This window comes from Lates calcarifer, linkage group LG11 (genome assembly GCF_001640805.2).
Source record: "Lates calcarifer isolate ASB-BC8 linkage group LG11, TLL_Latcal_v3, whole genome shotgun sequence".
In the NCBI taxonomy this organism is placed as follows: Eukaryota; Metazoa; Chordata; class Actinopteri; family Centropomidae; genus Lates; species Lates calcarifer.
In genome coordinates, this window is record NC_066843.1 from 119856 (window position 1) to 135520 (window position 15665).

The window sequence follows — 15665 nt, forward strand, 5'->3', positions numbered from 1 at the left end:
TAACAACAACAACAACTGAGTCCAAATTACTCACCACAGTTAATGTGTAGCAGTAAAAACATTAATGAACCTTTTCATATCAAGAACAACACAGCCCTGCTGTCCCTTTGTTTACATCTTTGCTTTAGTGTGTATATATAAAGTCAAGTTTTATTTCTAAACCTCCAAATCATCTTTCATAGAGAGCAGGTCCAGACTGTACTCTGTAGGTTTAGATATTGTCACTTGTGTGTTGGGATTCAGTGTTGGTGTAAGTTGGCAGGATTTTTCTTTAAAAACAACAACTATTACAAATAATGATTATAATCAAAATTATAATAACAAAAACTCTGCCACACCATCGAGTGCTGGGTGTTTACGACTTTTTAAATCCAGAAACCAGCGACTGTGTAAACTGAGGCCTTGTTTGTCAGAGGTCAGTTATTTTTCAGAGAAACATCCCCGAAGCCTCGACTTCAAACGCCTGGTACAACACCTACTGACACAGCATCGAACCACCAGTCTCCATCCTGCCCTCACTGTCAACGACACCCTGAGATACTTCAACTCCACCTGGGGCAGCAGCTCAACCACAACCTGGAGAAAACCATGACCTCAGACCTGGAGCTGCTGGATCAGTGATGAGGGACGACTCTTTGACTTTCAGCTGAAATCACAAACACAACTCTCACTCTGGTTAAACAAAGACTAGACTAGACATTTATAAGACCACAAGACACCCCCGCCCAAGCAACACTCAGGCCTTCTCTTAAGTCCACAAACCACATGTAGACTGGATGGACAAACTCCCACCACCCTCCAGTTACCTGTAACTGTAAAGAGATGGTCCACTGTCCCAAGTGAAGGTCAGGATCCGTGGTTCCCCTCCTGGATCTAAGGTTTGAGGATCTGTATCTTGGCAGGAGCTAAGGGAGCCTGAGCAGCAGAATTGGATCAGATCCTCTGGATCAGATTCTCTGGTCCCGCTTTGTAAAAGTGACATATTTTAATGAAACTACCACAGACACAACATTTCCAGCTCTGCATGTTTTCAATGTTGCTTTATATTAATCAAAAACTTCTTCAGTTGTTTTTCCCAAACCATTCACTTATTTTACTCACCTTACAACAGACAGAATCCGTATGTTCTCTCCAGCTGAGGATTATTGTATTTGCTTTAGTTAAAAGGCATCATACAGATTTACAGATTTTAAAAACTGTCACTGTTTAATTTTCTCTCAACTCAAACTTTTAGCAGAAGTTTCTCAGTCACTGATGGTGAAGACACAGCTGCAGTTCTTCTGATGTCCACTAGATGTTGCTGTGATTTAAATGATTATTTTGAGGTGGAAGAGAAAAACTGCAGAAACAAGCAACCGACACCTAAAAGCTTCAAACATCAGGAGTGGGGGATGTTTTTCTTTTCATATCATAAATTTGACATACAGTTGTTTTGCAATATTTCACAATAAAATCCCATGATTGTCATTTCATCAGAAATAATTTTGACTTATTTTAACTTTTACTTCTCATCATTTTTTATTTTTGCTGTTCACCATTTTCTTTTTGTGGCAGAAATGGGCTTCTGTAGATGCTCAGCTTCTTCCAATAAATACAAAACCTTTTTTTTTTTTTAACACAAGTTCAGTGTTTGTGTTTCATTAATAAAATATTTTTTTTGCTTCAGAAAACTTTGTCTGTCAACATGCTAATTCTAATTAGCTGCTGCATCTTGTTTTTACAGGTGTTTCACTTCCATGACCAAAAAAAGTCTTATTTCAACATTATATTGATAATTATATTTATTTCTTATTGCTGTCACATTCAGAACGTCCTGTCACTGCTGCAGTGATTTATAATTAATCAGCAACTTCTTTGATAAATGATTAAATGTTTAAGTAATTTTTTAAAGCAAATATACCAAAATTTTCTCAAATGATTTGATGCTTTTCTTTGTCATACAAAATATTAAACTGAATATTTTTGGATTTTGAGAGCTGATCAGACAAAACAAGACACTTGAAGACGGTAACTTTGGATGTAAGAAGTTAAAACAGACAATTTCCTGACACATTATAGACTAACAATTCATCAATTAATTGAGTAATTAATCAATAGATAAATCAGTAACAAAAATAATCTTTAGTTGCAGTCCTACTTAATATATCAAAACGTTCTTGTTCTTTGTTCCTTGTCATGAAAATATCTCTGTTTTATTAAAAGTTGTTTTCTCTGTAACGGTGGCAGTGATAATCTGCATGATTCCTTTTCTGTGTTTAACAAACTAAAATCTGTTTGATGTTTGCGATCAGATTCAGTTTCTGTCTCAACATCCAACCGTTTGCCCCCTCAACAACAGCATCTCTCAGGTTTGATCCTCTTGTCTTTGTCTCTGGTCCCTGGTCCCTCAGGCCAGGTGGTGCAGTGTGGTCATGAGGACCAGGGGGACTTCTTTGTCTCCAGTTCCCAGCAGAGGAAACATCCTCTCGGTGAACTCGGAGGATCCGTTGAAGCTGTAGATCTCTGATCCTGACTTAACATTGTAAAAGGAGACCTGACCCTCCTCCACGTCCAGGAAGACGCCGACCTGACGCAGCTTTGGAGGACTCTTCACCTGCAGGAGGGACAGAGACGTGACCTCAGATCAGTCCAGAGAGAACAGGTGAACAGGGACTAACTGTAAACAGGAAGTAGAGTGGGTGGAGTTAGTGGTCAGACCTTGGTAAGGGGCGGAGTGGTGAGTGCCCTCAGCTGGCTGCCGCTCAACCAGATGGCATAGTATCCGTTAGGAGGACTCATGTCGAACAGACCTTTCCTCTGAGCCGACTCGCTGACCACGCCCAGCTTCCAGTCCTTGTTCTCCCCGACAGACACCTGACACAGGTGAGACACAGCAGGTGTTACCTTGGACCATAGAGTGCGTGTGCTGTGATGTGACGTGATGTGTGTGCGTCTGACCTCCCAGTAATGGCGTCCTGAGCTGTATCCCTCCTTAGCGATGACGCAGGACCAGACGTCAAACCTGTGCGAACTGTTTCTGTAGAACTGAAGCTTCTCTCCTCGCTTCACCTGCTTCCTGTCCTCAGACAGGATCAGGAATGGATACGCCGTCACCGGGTTCAACGTCACGTCCTCTGGGAATCATCAACAAAAACACATGTACAGTTTGTCCTGAGGGGGGCGCCAGAGGGTCTGTCCTCTGTACGGTGGCCTTTTTAGGACATCTCATACTCAGCTGCATTCAAAGCTAACGACAGCATATTAGCTTGGCTGTCCTTAGACTAAGCTGTGGTTAGAGTGATATGCTAATATTAGCAGGCTAACAAACAATTAGCATTTAGCGCAAACCACAGCTAATTTTAGTATTAAATGATTGGCCTGGTTTAAAAGCTAACTGCTAACTGACTGTTAGCTTAGCTTTGATTTGACATGAATGCTAATGCTAGTATTAGCAAATTCTTGTGTTGTATTTTTGTGTTAGCATGTCAACCTGCTTCAGTTAGCATTCAGCTCAAACTACAATACTACAGGTACATTTTATGTTTATGTTGTGATGCTAATAATAACAACACACCATGTTGTAATATTTTCAACATCATGTTTACAGAGTTTTTGTCATTTTTCTATGTGATGAAGTTTAATAATAATGATAAATTACACAGGTCAGTGTTAGCATCCTGGGTGAAAATGGGGGCAGGAAATGTAAGAAAAAAAACAATAACCTGTAATAATGAAATTATGTCAACAATAACAGAATAAATGTTGTAAGTGAAAAACTCACCCATGTAGACTCGAGCTTTTTTATGTCCTGGAACAGAATCAATTTTTATTTTAATTTCACTGGAGAAAATCACAGTCACACAATAAAATATCACAAGTTTATAAATTATGAAAAAAAGCCAGTTCAACACAAACCTGAGACTGGTTTGACCTTCTTCAGATCTAAATGGGGACAAGAAACCACAGTGAGTTCTTCAAATTAAAAGTCCTCATTACTGAAACTGTGTTTTTAAAGTGACTGACTCACCTCTCAGAGACCACTGACTCTTCCTCAGACTGGCGCTGCTTCCTCTCAGACTCATCATGCTCTCAGCCGCCATCAGTTCACCTGATGAAACTGAAGCACACAACATCACAACATTTATTTCTGGGTGGACTCCTTTTTCATCCTCTCACACATTATTACCTTAAACTCATAGTTGAATGACTGTTGTAAACTCACAGGAGCCTGCAGACCCTCTGGACCGGACCTCCCCCATCCTGATGTCGTCCATCTTGTCCTTCACCTCGGTCAGAGAGCTCTTCACCTCCCCCAGCTGGAAGTGGAGGGAGAACTGGTCCTCGTCCACCTCGTTCTCCTCCTCAGCCAGAGGAGCCGTGACCTCCTCAAAACTCTGAGGTGAAGACACGAAGAGGACAGATCCAGGTTCAGAGCTCTGGTCATCACGCAGTCATTAAATCAGAAAGAAACTAGACACAAACCCCCAATCAGACAGGAGGATAAATGAAGTCATTTCCTCATCATTACTTTAAACATCTTAACGCTCAACATTTACATTTCATTTACATAAAAGCACAAATAGATTTTCCCTCAGAGTCGTCAGCAGCTTTAAGAGCAGACATTAAACTGTTGAACCTTTGTTGTCTCTGAATGTGCAGTAAATCTTTCTTCCTGGCTGAAGCCCCGCCCCCCTTAGTTACTGTTGCTAACCGGTCAGTCTTGGTGTTCTAGAATGTTCCGTGACGGAATCTCCAGTGACAGCAGCAGCAGACTGTGTGTGACATCATCAGTCATTCACTGTTCCCTCAGACTCGGACTTGTCATCAGTATAAATTACAAAGTTTGCTGATGACGGTCTGGTCGTTAATGACTCTGTGTCCTGGTGGAAGGAGTGAATGTGACCAAAGCCAACACCATGATCATTGATTTCGGGAAATCTGTTGCCATCTTCAAACCCATAGATACTGAGGGAACTGAGGTGGAGTTTGTGGAGAACTGTGAGATGCTGTTTCTGACCAGAGGTTGTGTTCTCAGGCTGATGTAGATGCCAGTTCTAAGAAGTTACAACAACGTCTTTATTGCTTGAGAGAAATGAATTCTTTTAATGATGATGATTCTGCTCTATAGAACTGTTATTCAATCTGTTCTGTCCTTCTGTATTGTGCCGTGGTTTGGGAACCTGAATCTGACCAATGAGAACAGACTGAGTCGTCTTGTTAGAGCAGTCAGTAAAGCTCAGCCTTCTGGCCTTTACGATCAGCACATCACAATGAAGACCTATACCATACTGGACTGTACCGACCATCCCCTGCAGAGGGAGTCCGAGCTTCTACCTTCAGAGGTCGATGAAACCAGTTCCTGGTTTGTAGATGAACCTGTTGCTATACCTGTAGCTAATAGAGGTTGAACAGGTATTCAGTCCTCACCTGCAGGAAGCCAATGTGATCCTGACTGATGGCCTGGACCTCGAGCGTGGCCCTCCTGTCCGTCAGCTGACCAAGCTCCGTCTCCAGACGGTTCACCAGCCCTTCCCCCTTCGACATCACGGTGTCCAGCTGGTTCTGAATCCCGCCCACCACCTCAGTCCGGATCCGGTCCAGGGAGGCGGACACCTCGTCCAACAGGTGTTCCACCTCGCCTCGCTCTCTGTCTGCGTAGTTCTGACACAAAAACACAATATGATTATTATACAAACCTGTTTGTATCTGTAAGGTTTGAAAAAGAACCAGAAATATCAGCACCAACACAGAGAAAAAGTGCCCATGAGCAAGGCACCTCAGCCCCAGCTGGGCAAACACAGGACTGACCGTGTGTTTAAAATGTCCAAACCAACATGTCTAACCTTGACTCCCTCCAGCTTCCTCTTCAGGTCGGTCACATGAATCTCCTTCTCTTTGATCCGGTTCATGATCTCCTGCTCTGTCCTCGCTACCTGTTTCTGAACACACAGGTAAACATGAGTCCTGTTTTATTGGCTGAACAACACAGTAGTTTTAGTTGTTTTTCTATCATCAGACCAGTCCTGCAGGATGTTGGTGATAAGATCATGTTTCTGTCTTTTCTACCTGTTTGCTGAGTCTCTCGGTCTGGACGGACACAGTTTTGTGTGTTCGATGTTCTTCCAGGACGCAGATGGCACAGATACAGTTCTGACATGTCCGACAGTACACCTGGACAGGTAAACACATCAGAGAGTCAGAGAGGGAAAAGGTCCGTTAGTTTCTAAACTGTGTTGATTTGATCACAGATTGTGTCCTCCTGTCTGTCCATCATGTCGTTATCATGATGTTTTATGTTCATGTTCCCCAGAGGATTAATCCTGACTGACTTTCATGTAGCGCCACCAACAGGTCAGAGTAACACTTCATGACAGGACACTCCCACACCTGATCTACAGGTAAACACACAAGTTATTATATTTCTATATATTTAAACATGAAGGTTCATTGTTGACCTTGGAAACAGCTTTCAGTCACATCATCATGGTCTTCCTTCCTTTACTTTAGTGATTCACTGATTACAGGTGGTGCAGTGATGTGTTGATGGGTCAGTTTTAAATCAGGTGTTTTTTTAAACCACAAGTATTTCCACTGACCTCCAGCAGGCGGCGGTGTTTGGAGCAGGTGCGGCCCCTGAGGGCCTCCTGAGGGTCCATCAGAGGGTGTTTGGCGTAGAAGGCCGTGGTGTGATGAGGCTGCACGTGTTCAGAGCAGTACGAGGCGGTGCAGGTGAGACAGGAGCTGACGGCCGGCTGTTTAACACCTGTACAGACGTCACACCATACCACCTCCTCACCTGATGCCACCGCCGCCGTCAGAAACGGGTTGGTACTGCTGGTGGGCGCCATCGTTGTCATGGCGCCCGGCGTCCCGTTCCCCACTGGCATCGGTAACCCTGCAGCTCCATAACGAGCCAGTTTGAATTTGTCTGCGATGAGAGCGAAAACTTTGTTGACACTGAGATGAGGACGTTCATCAAACTGACGTTTACACAGAGGACAGGTGCAGACCGGACTGGACGCCCAGTAACCTCCGATACACGCCTGCAAATAAAGAGTAGAAGAAGAAGGTTCAGTCATGTTAGAAGAACAGTGGGAGTGTTGCTCTGATCTTAGGTCAGTTTAACTGAGGTTTAATCCTCAGAAACAACGCAGGTCCTGGAGGATCAGGTCCCGGACCTGGGCCTCAGATGTTGTGTGTCTGGATGTTACCTGGCAGAAGTTGTGTCCACAGGGAGTCGAGACAGGTTCACTGAACAGGTCCAGACAGATGGAGCAGGTCAGCTCCTGCTCTGAGAACAGATCTGGGACCGCCGCCTCCGCCATTGTCATACTGCTGCTGCTGCTGGAGGACACACCACAGGAAACAGACCAGATCAGACCACGTCAGACCAGATCAGACCACGTCAGACCTGACAGACTTTCAAAATCTTTCTGAACGTTTTTAGATCCAAAGAAAAAAACACTTTACAAACAATGATACAACAACATGAAGATCAGGATCAGTCTGGACCAGTTTTCAGTCTGATCACAGTCAGACAGACAGAGGGTTTACTAAAGGGCTCCTTACTGTTCCCACTGTGTTCGTGACAGCGAGCCTCCAGTTTTTGTCTCTGCAGCAGAAATAAAAAGATTCTTCAAAGTGAGTTTTCCTTTGGAGGATTTCTAGAGGTTTATTCTGGATGGAGGAAGGAGGACTGATACTTTACCTGTTCAGGTAAAAGGTTACAGGTGAATCGCTGAGGTAAAAATGTTAAATTAGTTTTGACCTGTGACGTCGGCTCAGGTGTTAAATCAGAGTCAGTCAGAGACCAGGTCAAACAACATTCCTCCAAACAGACTGAAGTTAGAGAAAAGCCAAAAATAACAAACCAGGTGAGTCAGAGAGCTGGAACACACCTGAACACACAGACAGGTGAGAGGACAGGTGGACAGGTGAGGTGTTGGACAGTGTTTCTCTGCCTGTCCACAGCTTCCTCTCTGTGTCTGATGAGGACTGATAACCACCTGTTGTCAATATATGTGAGCAGGTAGAGGGGGCGGGGCCAGTTCACCTGTGGGTAAGGTGCGTTCAGAGTCAGTGTTCACAGTGAAGAGTTTTCAGCTCGTGTTCACAGGAAGCAGCTCCAAACTCGGTTAGCTTTGGTTAGCATTAGCATGTAGCATTAAGGTTAGCATGTATCAGCTGTGAACCTTCAGAATAAACTTCCTGTCCACAGGTCGACAGAGGAACATGAAGACTGAGCAGAGTCTGATTATTAACTGAACACACTGAGAGGATCCTGTTTCCTGTAGGGAAATTACACCTGAGAATTTTCATATGTCTGTTTGTTGTCATGTCCATGGTCACTGCAGCTCTGTAAGACCAGACTGATCTGGACCTCACCTGGTCTCAGAATCTGTGACTGAACTGTCAAACTAGAGAGATAAAGATAACAAATATGGTCAGGACCGTCAGAACCGTCAGGAACCGCCAGGAACCGTCAGAACATCAGAACGCAGGACCGCAGGACCGTCAGGACTGCCAGGAACCATCAAGAACCGTCAGGAACCATCAAGAACCGTCAGAACCATCAGGTCGTCTCATGGATGATGTCTGCTCTGAAACATCTGAATGAACTGATGTTCTCTGTTGCTTCACTGAAGAGCAGCAACTTAAACTTCACTCTGCAGCTTATCAGCCTGGACCTGGACCTGAATCTGATCCTGATCCTGAACAGTCAGACTGTTTAGGTTTCAGTCAGTCTCTGTTCACCAGCTTCACATCAGTTTGTTTCCTTCTCTGTGTCTGATTCTCACCTGCTCACCTGACGGTAACGTGAGTGTCAGGGGATCTGACCAGAGAACAGGTGTGAACACACAGACTGAGATCTGGTCAGTCAAACCTCCTCCTGAGGCGTTCAGGGACTCACTGTGACCACAGCACTCAGCAGCAGCTGAATAACAGCCTCACAGAGGGCGGCCATCTTCTTCTATCTAACGACAGGATGTTGACATGGGCTGATCAGAGATCAGATCTCAGAGCACAGACACGTGTTAACAGCAGCTGTAACTGACACAGGATCAGGATGAAACCTGAGTTTTAACAACACAAAGGTTTTAACCTAAAGACTCAACAAACTGTGGTTTAAACCTGTCCAGGTGTTTCCTGTCTGTATGCTAAGCTAGGCTAACCCTGACTGCAGCTCTGTTTCACAAACTGTTCTTTTAAACACAGCTTCACAAGTCTGATCCCAGATCAGCTCTGAGACAAACCAACGAGTTTCACATCAACGGAGACTGCACCTGCCCTCACCTGTCCTCAGGTGTGTGTGGACGTCCAGAACAAAGTTTTAGTTTCACTGAGCTCAAACCACCTGAAACTGTTCCTGGATCAGTTTAAACAGTTTCAGTTTTTTCCCTCAAATATTCAAAGTTTCACAGATTTGAATTATTTTTCTGTTTTTAAAGAATGAAGGAGCAGCAGGGTCTTACCTGTCTCTCAGTGAGTCCAGGTGTTTCTGAGATCCTGAAACTCAGGTTCCTGTCAGCCTGTGATGTCATCAGTGGGCGGGGCCTCAGGAGTTGTCAGGTGAGTTTGGAGGTGGAGGCGTTTTATTCACAGTCAACAACAAAACATTCAAACACGTCTCACTCAGCTTCTGTAAACTCCAGCTGAATCAGTTTATTAACACCTGATCAAAATAAACAAACACCTGATCATATTTCTATTCACTACATAAATGATGAAGCTTCAGGTTTAGAAATACTGACGTTATGAAACTCCACGACTTCTACATGAAACTGTACAGTTCTATTTGAATGTTGTTATTTCAATAAAATTGATTTCATTTTAATTTTGTCATCTTTGTTTGTTTGTTTGTCATCAGAGTCATTTGTTTATATTTTTAATGTACTCATTCATTTTTAAATTTTTACTTAAAGTGAAAAATAAATATGAAAATAAAATTAAAGTCAAATTAATGTAAACATTACGATAAAAATTAAATATATATAAGTTAAATATAAACAAATATAAAAGATTAATATAAAAATTTTAATACAAACAAAACAATAAAGTTAAATGATGTAAAAAGAAAACTAAACATAAGTGATATATAAATAATAATATAAAATTAATAGAAACTGAAATGACAAGATTAATTTTGAAATTATTAAAGTTAAATTAAAAATATTGAAAAATGTTATTTTTAGATTTCAGATGTTTTTGGGTCCAAACAGAAACAACAGAGACTTCTTCAGTGAACTCAGTATAAACCACAGCTGAAGTTTTATTGATGTTCTGATCGTCAGAGAATAAAACCTGTCGAGGTCGATGCCTTGCTCAGAGGCAGTTACTGAGTTTTTACTGAAACAGTTTGTGTTGGAGTCTGAAGAGGGAGAGACACATGTCTGACATTTTTCTACAGACAGGACGAAGGACATTCCTGAGTGTGTGTGTGTGTGTGAGAGGAGGTGAAGGGGTGTGTGTGTGTGTGTGTGTGTGTGTGTGAGAGGAGGTGAAGGTGTGTGTGTGTGTGTGAAGTGTGTGTGTGTGTGTGTGTGTGTGTGAGAGGAGGTGAAGTGTGTGTGTGTGTGTGTGTGTGTGTGAGAGTGTGTGTGTGTGTGTGTGTGTGTGTGTGAAGGTGTGTGTGTGTGTGTGTGTGTGTGTGTGAGAGGAGGTGAAGTGTGTGTGTGTGTGTGTGTGTGTGTGTGTGTGAGAGGAGGTGAAGGTGTGTGTGTGTGTGTGTGTGTGTGTGAGAGGAGGTGTGTGTGTGTGTGTGTGTGTGTGTGTGAGAGGAGGTGAAGTGTGTGTGTGTGTGTGTGTGTGAGAGGTGTGTGTGTGTGTGTGTGTGTGTGTGAGAGGAGGTGTGTGTGTGTGTGTGTGTGTGTGTGTGTGAGAGGAGGTGGTGAATCCTGTTTGGCGGTTGGTCGTCCTGGCCTCTGATTGGCTGGTTCAGTCTGTGTTGTGTAACTCTGAGTGTCACTGTACGGAGGATCATTACTGCCAAACAGACACAACGTTTCTGATACTGATGTCTGAGTTAAAATAAGTTTTAACATTCAGATATTAAACACGTTCTATTTAAGAGTTTTAAGTCACAACTCAGATTTTAGATTAAAATTATAAAATGATTTTCAAGCTTAAGTTGTGAAATAACAACTCAGATGTTTGATGCTGCGCGATAAAGACAGATAAAAACTTAATCAACATTATGGAGAAGATTCCTACAGAAACATCTCTATATATCTCTACCAGACTCCATTGACAAAAACAGGGATTTTACTGGGAGCTGATGGAGGCAGTGGTATTCCAGCAGCTCCTGGTTAAATCCCTGTTTTTGTCTATGGAGTCTGGTAGAGATATATAGAGATGTTTCTGGTTAAACTCAAAGGATCTTCATCTTTAATAAAAAGCTCTGTCTCTGGAGGAATCCTCTCATCATGTCGTCAGACACTTCAGTGTTTCAGTGGTTGTGGTTTCTTTCAATAAGAAAAACAGACGTCGCTCTCATTGAACTGTTTGACTTCTTTTATACAAATGATAAAAACAAACGTGAACAGAAACAGGTTCATCGCCTGTTTTAGCCTCATTAACTGCTTCAGTCTTTAGGTGAGTTCTCCTCCTCCCTGACAGTTTCTGCAGGAGTCACAGTTCACAATAAACTCAGACCTGGACCATGAAGACCTGGACCATGAAGACCTGGACCATGAAGACCTGGATCATGAAGACCTGGACCATGAAGACCTCTGCTTCCTGATCAGAAGTCTTTGTAATGCAGCAGCCTGAACACACAGGAACATCTCAGTTAGTAAACACACACACACACACACACACACACGTCAGTCTTTACACTGCAGGAAGTGAAGGTAAAATGTGAGAAGCTGATTGGCTGTCTGACCTGAAGAGGGGGGCGTGTCCTTTGTTATTGGCCAATGAGAAGAAGCCGCTGTGGGGGGAGAAGTCGAGGCAGAAGGCTCGATAAACGATCTTCCTCTTTGAGACGGGGAAGTTGGAGAAGACGCTGAGGCTCGGCAGGTGGACCTGAGGAGACAGAACAGGGTCAGAACCGGGACCGGGACAGATCTGGATCTGGTGGGGGTTCAGTGTCCGGGTTCTTACCAGCCGTACGGCCTCGTCCTCGGCCCGGGAGGCGACGGCCAGTATCTCAGAGGTGGGGTTAAAGGTCAGGGAGGTCGCCGAGGTCAGCAGGTTCATCACGGCCTTCAGAGGCTTCGGATTGGCCGAGTTCAGACACGCCTCCTGAGAGTAGACATTGACCACACCCGACTCAGACCTGAAACAGATGACAGGAACATCAGCACCCGGGACGGCCGTCAGCCAATCAGAGAGCAGGGTGCTGTGTGTGGGCGTGTCTCACCCGCAGGCCAGGTACTGTCCGTTAGGAGAGGCGGCGATGGACGTCCCCTTCACACAGCCGTCATCTGTGAACCTGTTCACACAGCGACTGCTGCGCATGTCCCACACATACACCTCCCCCTCCTCTGCACACACACACACACACACACACACACACACACACAGAGTCACATGACTGACAGGAAGTATGATGTCACAGAGTCTCCGAGCGTCCTGGACTCACCTGAGTTGACGAAGACTTTGCCTCCGTCGCGGGAAAAGGCGACTCCGCTGACGTCACCGTTAATTTTCATACTGCGAACGACCTCCTTCGTCTGACACACACACACACACACACACACACACACACACACACACACACACACACACACACACACACACGTTTATATCATTTTATTAATTTGATCTAAAACCTGAAACTGAATCTACCGTTTAAATTCACGGCTGAATCTCAGTCGTCGACCACAGAAGAAGAAACTCGACAAGTTACATTTAAAGCTTAAATCCAGGTTCTGAAATGTTTTGAAGACCCGGCTGAGACCCCGAGAAACCTGATCAGCTGATCAGTTACCTTCAGTGTGAGGAGGTGCAGGTAGCCACTGGTCCCTGTGAGCAGCAGAGCGCCTCCTTCAGGACAAACTGAGAACTCTTTCACTCTGGACTCATTCAGACCTGAACAACAAACACCAGGCTTTTATTCTGAAAGGACACCAGGTCATTTAAACATGTTTATGAGCCTGATGAGGAGCTGAGCGTCAGCGTCACCCTCCTCTGGCCTCTGACTTCTGCCTCACCTCTGACGGTGTGTACAGGTGTGACTCGGCCCTGCATCATGTCGTACAGGTAGAACATCTTGTTCCTCAGACTCGTGGCGATCACCGTCTGTCCGTCCAGACTGAACTGAGCTCTGTGGACCGGGAACCGCTCCAGGTGGATGCTCTGGATCTTTGGGTTTGTCTTCCCATCCACCTGCAGGAGGAAACACAAGACCTGATCCACCTGACCTCAGACCTCTGAGAACATCCGAAAGCTGACTGGCTGTCTGTACCTGAAAGAGGGACAGTGACTGGTCGAGTCCGGCCGTCATGACGACCTGAGCGGACGGGTGGAACTGGACGGTCGTCAGTCTGTCGTCTGACGGACGAGCGCTGTTGGCGTGGAGACACTTCTTCATCTGAGAGGAGGAGACAGGTGTTCATCATCACCAGCAGAATCAATAATCGATCAGTGATTAATCACTGATTAATCCCTCCTACATAACTATGCAGAGGGTTTTTAAGTTGAAAAGACGGTCACAGGAAGCTGCAGCATCTCTCTTCCTGTTTGATCAGGATCATTAAAGCACAGACGGACACTTCACTGACCCTCAGGACGCCGCTGGGCAGACGCTCTGAGGACGCCACAAAGTTTCCCGTCCTCCTCAGGAGGTCGTCCTCCTCCTCTTCATCATCGTCTTCATCATCGTCTTCATCTTCATCATCTTCAGAAACAGTCAGAGTCGTTTTAGTTCAAAACAAACAAGAATTTAAAAACAGCATTAAATCCAGTTTCTACCTTTCTTCTTCTTCTTCTTCTTCTTCTTCTTCTTGGCGCCACTCTCGGCCCAGGACGGAGCTCCGCCCATCGACTTCTGGAACCTGAAACACACAGGTTCATCAGCTCAGAGTGTGTGTGCAGGTAAAAGTGTGTTCAGGTGTGTTCAGGTGAGTTCAGGTGTGTCTGTTGACTCACTGCTCCCTCATCCTCTGCTGCAGCTTCTGTTTGGACATGGTGGACTCTGCCTCTCCTCGGATCAGGTCTCTGCGGAACCGATGCTTCATGTCAACCCTGAAACACAGACGCTGTCAAACACCTGAGCGTTTATCGATAAAACACGACGAGGCCTCGGCTCAGAACTCACTCCTCCTCCAGCTCGTCGTCCTCGTCCACCCAGGCCGGCTTCCTGCTCGGCTCCGGCTGCAGACAAGCCTCGTTCTCGTCCTCTGATTGGCCGGACTCCTCGTCTCTGACGTCCTCCGGCAGTGTCTCCGTCTGCTCGTCATCCTCCTGCTCGACCACAGGAAGTGACGTTTTAAACTGATCTAACCCTAACCCATACGGAGGTGATTTTTCAGGTGTATCAGTGAAACCAAACTCCATTCAAAAAGTTTCTATTAAACTTTTTATCAGTAATTACATGTCTGGTAGAACAACACATTAAATGTCACATTATTCATGAATGATATGTCATTATTTCGGCATGAATCTCACGCTACAAACTAAACAACAAAAATATGTAATAAGTTCAGAATATATTGTCAAGCTTGTTAAACAGAATTTAGGTTAAGCATTGCTAGTAAATAACTAGTCAGCCGAATTGACCAGAAAGACCTGGATATACTAATGAGATCCCATTTTGTTTCAAGGCACAAGTATTTTAGCGACAGAACATAAAACTAACAGATTTTCCAATGGAGTCTGGCAGCTAGCAGCCAAAAGGAAAGTTGCTATTTTCTTTCACAAAATGTGATTAAAATGAAGTTAGCATGTAGAAACCTAATGAGCCGAATCTACCATAAAGAATTAAAGAATAAACCGTAAAATTAGCAACATTCTTCATGGAGTCTAGTAGCGCAGAGTCTGGGAGGAATACGTTAACTACCGCTAGGTTGATGTTTAACGTAAATGTAGAACATAAAATTAGCTGATTTTTTAATGAAGTCTGGTACCCGCGAGCGTTGAGCGAAAATATTGTTTGACAAAATGTAAGTTGACATCTCACTGACGTTTTGGAAGAAGAGAACCAATAAGACGAAGTCACCCTGAATAGCTGATAATTCTTATAAGTTTTTATATTTTCATTAAATCGCAGGTAAATTTGTCCACGAGTGAAGAGAACTTTAAATTGGCACATTTATGAACGGAGTCTGGTGTGAACGTCACCTCCACGAGTCTCTCCACCAGCTCGTCCTCCGCTCCGAACACCAGCTCCTCCAGCAGCTTCACCGAGCTGTCCTCCGCTCCCAGCACCGCCAGACTCTTCACGTTTTTCTGCCGTTTTTGTTCCTCTTCCACTGGGTCGAACTTCGGCGGTCGGGCTCTCTTCTTGGCCGGTCGTCTCTCCCCCGTCTCCGGCAGCTTGATAACGTTCGCGTCCTCCATGTTTGTAACTGCCAGTTAAACCGAACTCCAAAGAGAAAACTAAGAATTTAAGACAAACCGCAGCAACATGTGGAAACACGATGTTTTTATATTATTTATGAACAAACAGCAGCTGATCTTTGAACATGTGGGATCCGCTGTTTTTTTTCTCTAGTAGAATCACGTGCTTCCGGTAAGATGACCTC

At 44.4% G+C, this 15665-nt stretch overlaps 2 protein-coding genes and 1 long non-coding RNA gene across 17 annotated transcripts; 1 reads left to right on the forward strand and 2 right to left on the reverse strand.

Annotated features, from left to right (window-relative positions):
• Positions 1-1763: 1763 nt before the first annotated feature.
• LOC108891033 (E3 ubiquitin-protein ligase TRIM39) lies at positions 1764-9847 on the reverse strand. 7 transcript variants are annotated; one of them, XM_018688141.2, is made up of 14 exons: positions 7688-8017; positions 7549-7591; positions 7191-7320; positions 6576-7022; positions 6046-6150; positions 5823-5918; positions 5407-5640; positions 4202-4373; positions 4007-4096; positions 3895-3921; positions 3761-3787; positions 2938-3113; positions 2698-2853; positions 1764-2593 (listed from the first exon to the last, which is right to left on the reverse strand). In XM_018688141.2, the coding sequence occupies exons 3-14, from the start codon at positions 7308-7310 to the stop codon at positions 2387-2389; spliced, it is 1857 nt and encodes a 618-aa protein (XP_018543657.1). In that variant the 5' UTR covers positions 7311-7320; positions 7549-7591; positions 7688-8017; the 3' UTR covers positions 1764-2386. The 7 variants fall into 7 exon arrangements, with proteins under 7 accessions (XP_018543657.1, XP_018543656.1, XP_018543658.1 ...); XM_018688140.2 differs by having other exon boundaries at positions 7191-7323; positions 7688-8016; XM_018688142.2 differs by lacking the exons at positions 7549-7591; positions 7688-8017 and adding an exon at positions 9453-9847 and having other exon boundaries at positions 7191-7323.
• Positions 9848-10086: 239 nt separating this feature from the next.
• LOC127142974 (uncharacterized) lies at positions 10087-11324 on the forward strand. 4 transcript variants are annotated; one of them, XR_007814136.1, is made up of 3 exons: positions 10087-10487; positions 10604-10765; positions 10824-11324. It is a non-coding gene; the product is annotated as an uncharacterized LOC127142974 (long non-coding RNA). The 4 variants fall into 4 exon arrangements; XR_007814134.1 differs by having other exon boundaries at positions 10087-10483; XR_007814135.1 differs by having other exon boundaries at positions 10087-10483; positions 10604-10724; positions 10865-11324.
• Positions 11325-11472: 148 nt separating this feature from the next.
• utp18 (UTP18 small subunit processome component) lies at positions 11473-15631 on the reverse strand. Of its 6 annotated transcripts, none has more exons than XR_007814130.1 (14): positions 15262-15630; positions 14240-14385; positions 14071-14166; positions 13894-13976; positions 13704-13819; positions 13388-13513; positions 13134-13308; positions 12911-13011; positions 12563-12653; positions 12341-12464; positions 12082-12256; positions 11861-12003; positions 11662-11744; positions 11473-11631 (listed from the first exon to the last, which is right to left on the reverse strand). XR_007814130.1 is itself a non-coding variant. In XM_051073906.1 (14 exons), exons 1-13 carry the CDS (start codon positions 15478-15480, stop codon positions 11720-11722), a joined length of 1620 nt encoding a protein of 539 aa, XP_050929863.1. In that variant the 5' UTR covers positions 15481-15630; the 3' UTR covers positions 11473-11646; positions 11692-11719. The 6 variants fall into 6 exon arrangements, 5 of the variants coding, with proteins under 5 accessions (XP_050929863.1, XP_050929862.1, XP_050929865.1 ...); XM_051073906.1 differs by having other exon boundaries at positions 11473-11646; positions 11692-11744; XM_051073905.1 differs by having other exon boundaries at positions 11473-11661; positions 11692-11744.
• Positions 15632-15665: the final 34 nt, after the last annotated feature.

Excerpts from the sequence above, each read along its gene's own strand:
- LOC108891033 (XM_018688142.2), bottom strand. The coding sequence starts at position 7,310 with ATGACAATGGCGGAGGCGGCGGTCCCAGATCTGTTCTCAGAGCAGGAG. Across the intron at positions 5,919-6,045 it reads CCGAGAGACTCAGCAAACAG|AAACAGGTAGCGAGGACAGA; the intron begins GTAGAAAAGACA and ends CTGTGTGTTCAG. Across the intron at positions 4,374-5,406 it reads ATCACATTGGCTTCCTGCAG|AGTTTTGAGGAGGTCACGGC; the intron begins GTGAGGACTGAA and ends TCTTCACCTCAG.
- utp18 (XM_051073906.1), bottom strand. The coding sequence starts at position 15,480 with ATGGAGGACGCGAACGTTATCAAGCTGCCGGAGACGGGGGAGAGACGA. Across the intron at positions 13,820-13,893 it reads GAAGAAGAAGAAGAAGAAAG|ATGATGAAGATGAAGACGAT; the intron begins GTAGAAACTGGA and ends CTGTTTCTGAAG. Across the intron at positions 12,465-12,562 it reads CAAAGTCTTCGTCAACTCAG|AGGAGGGGGAGGTGTATGTG; the intron begins GTGAGTCCAGGA and ends GTGTGTGTGCAG.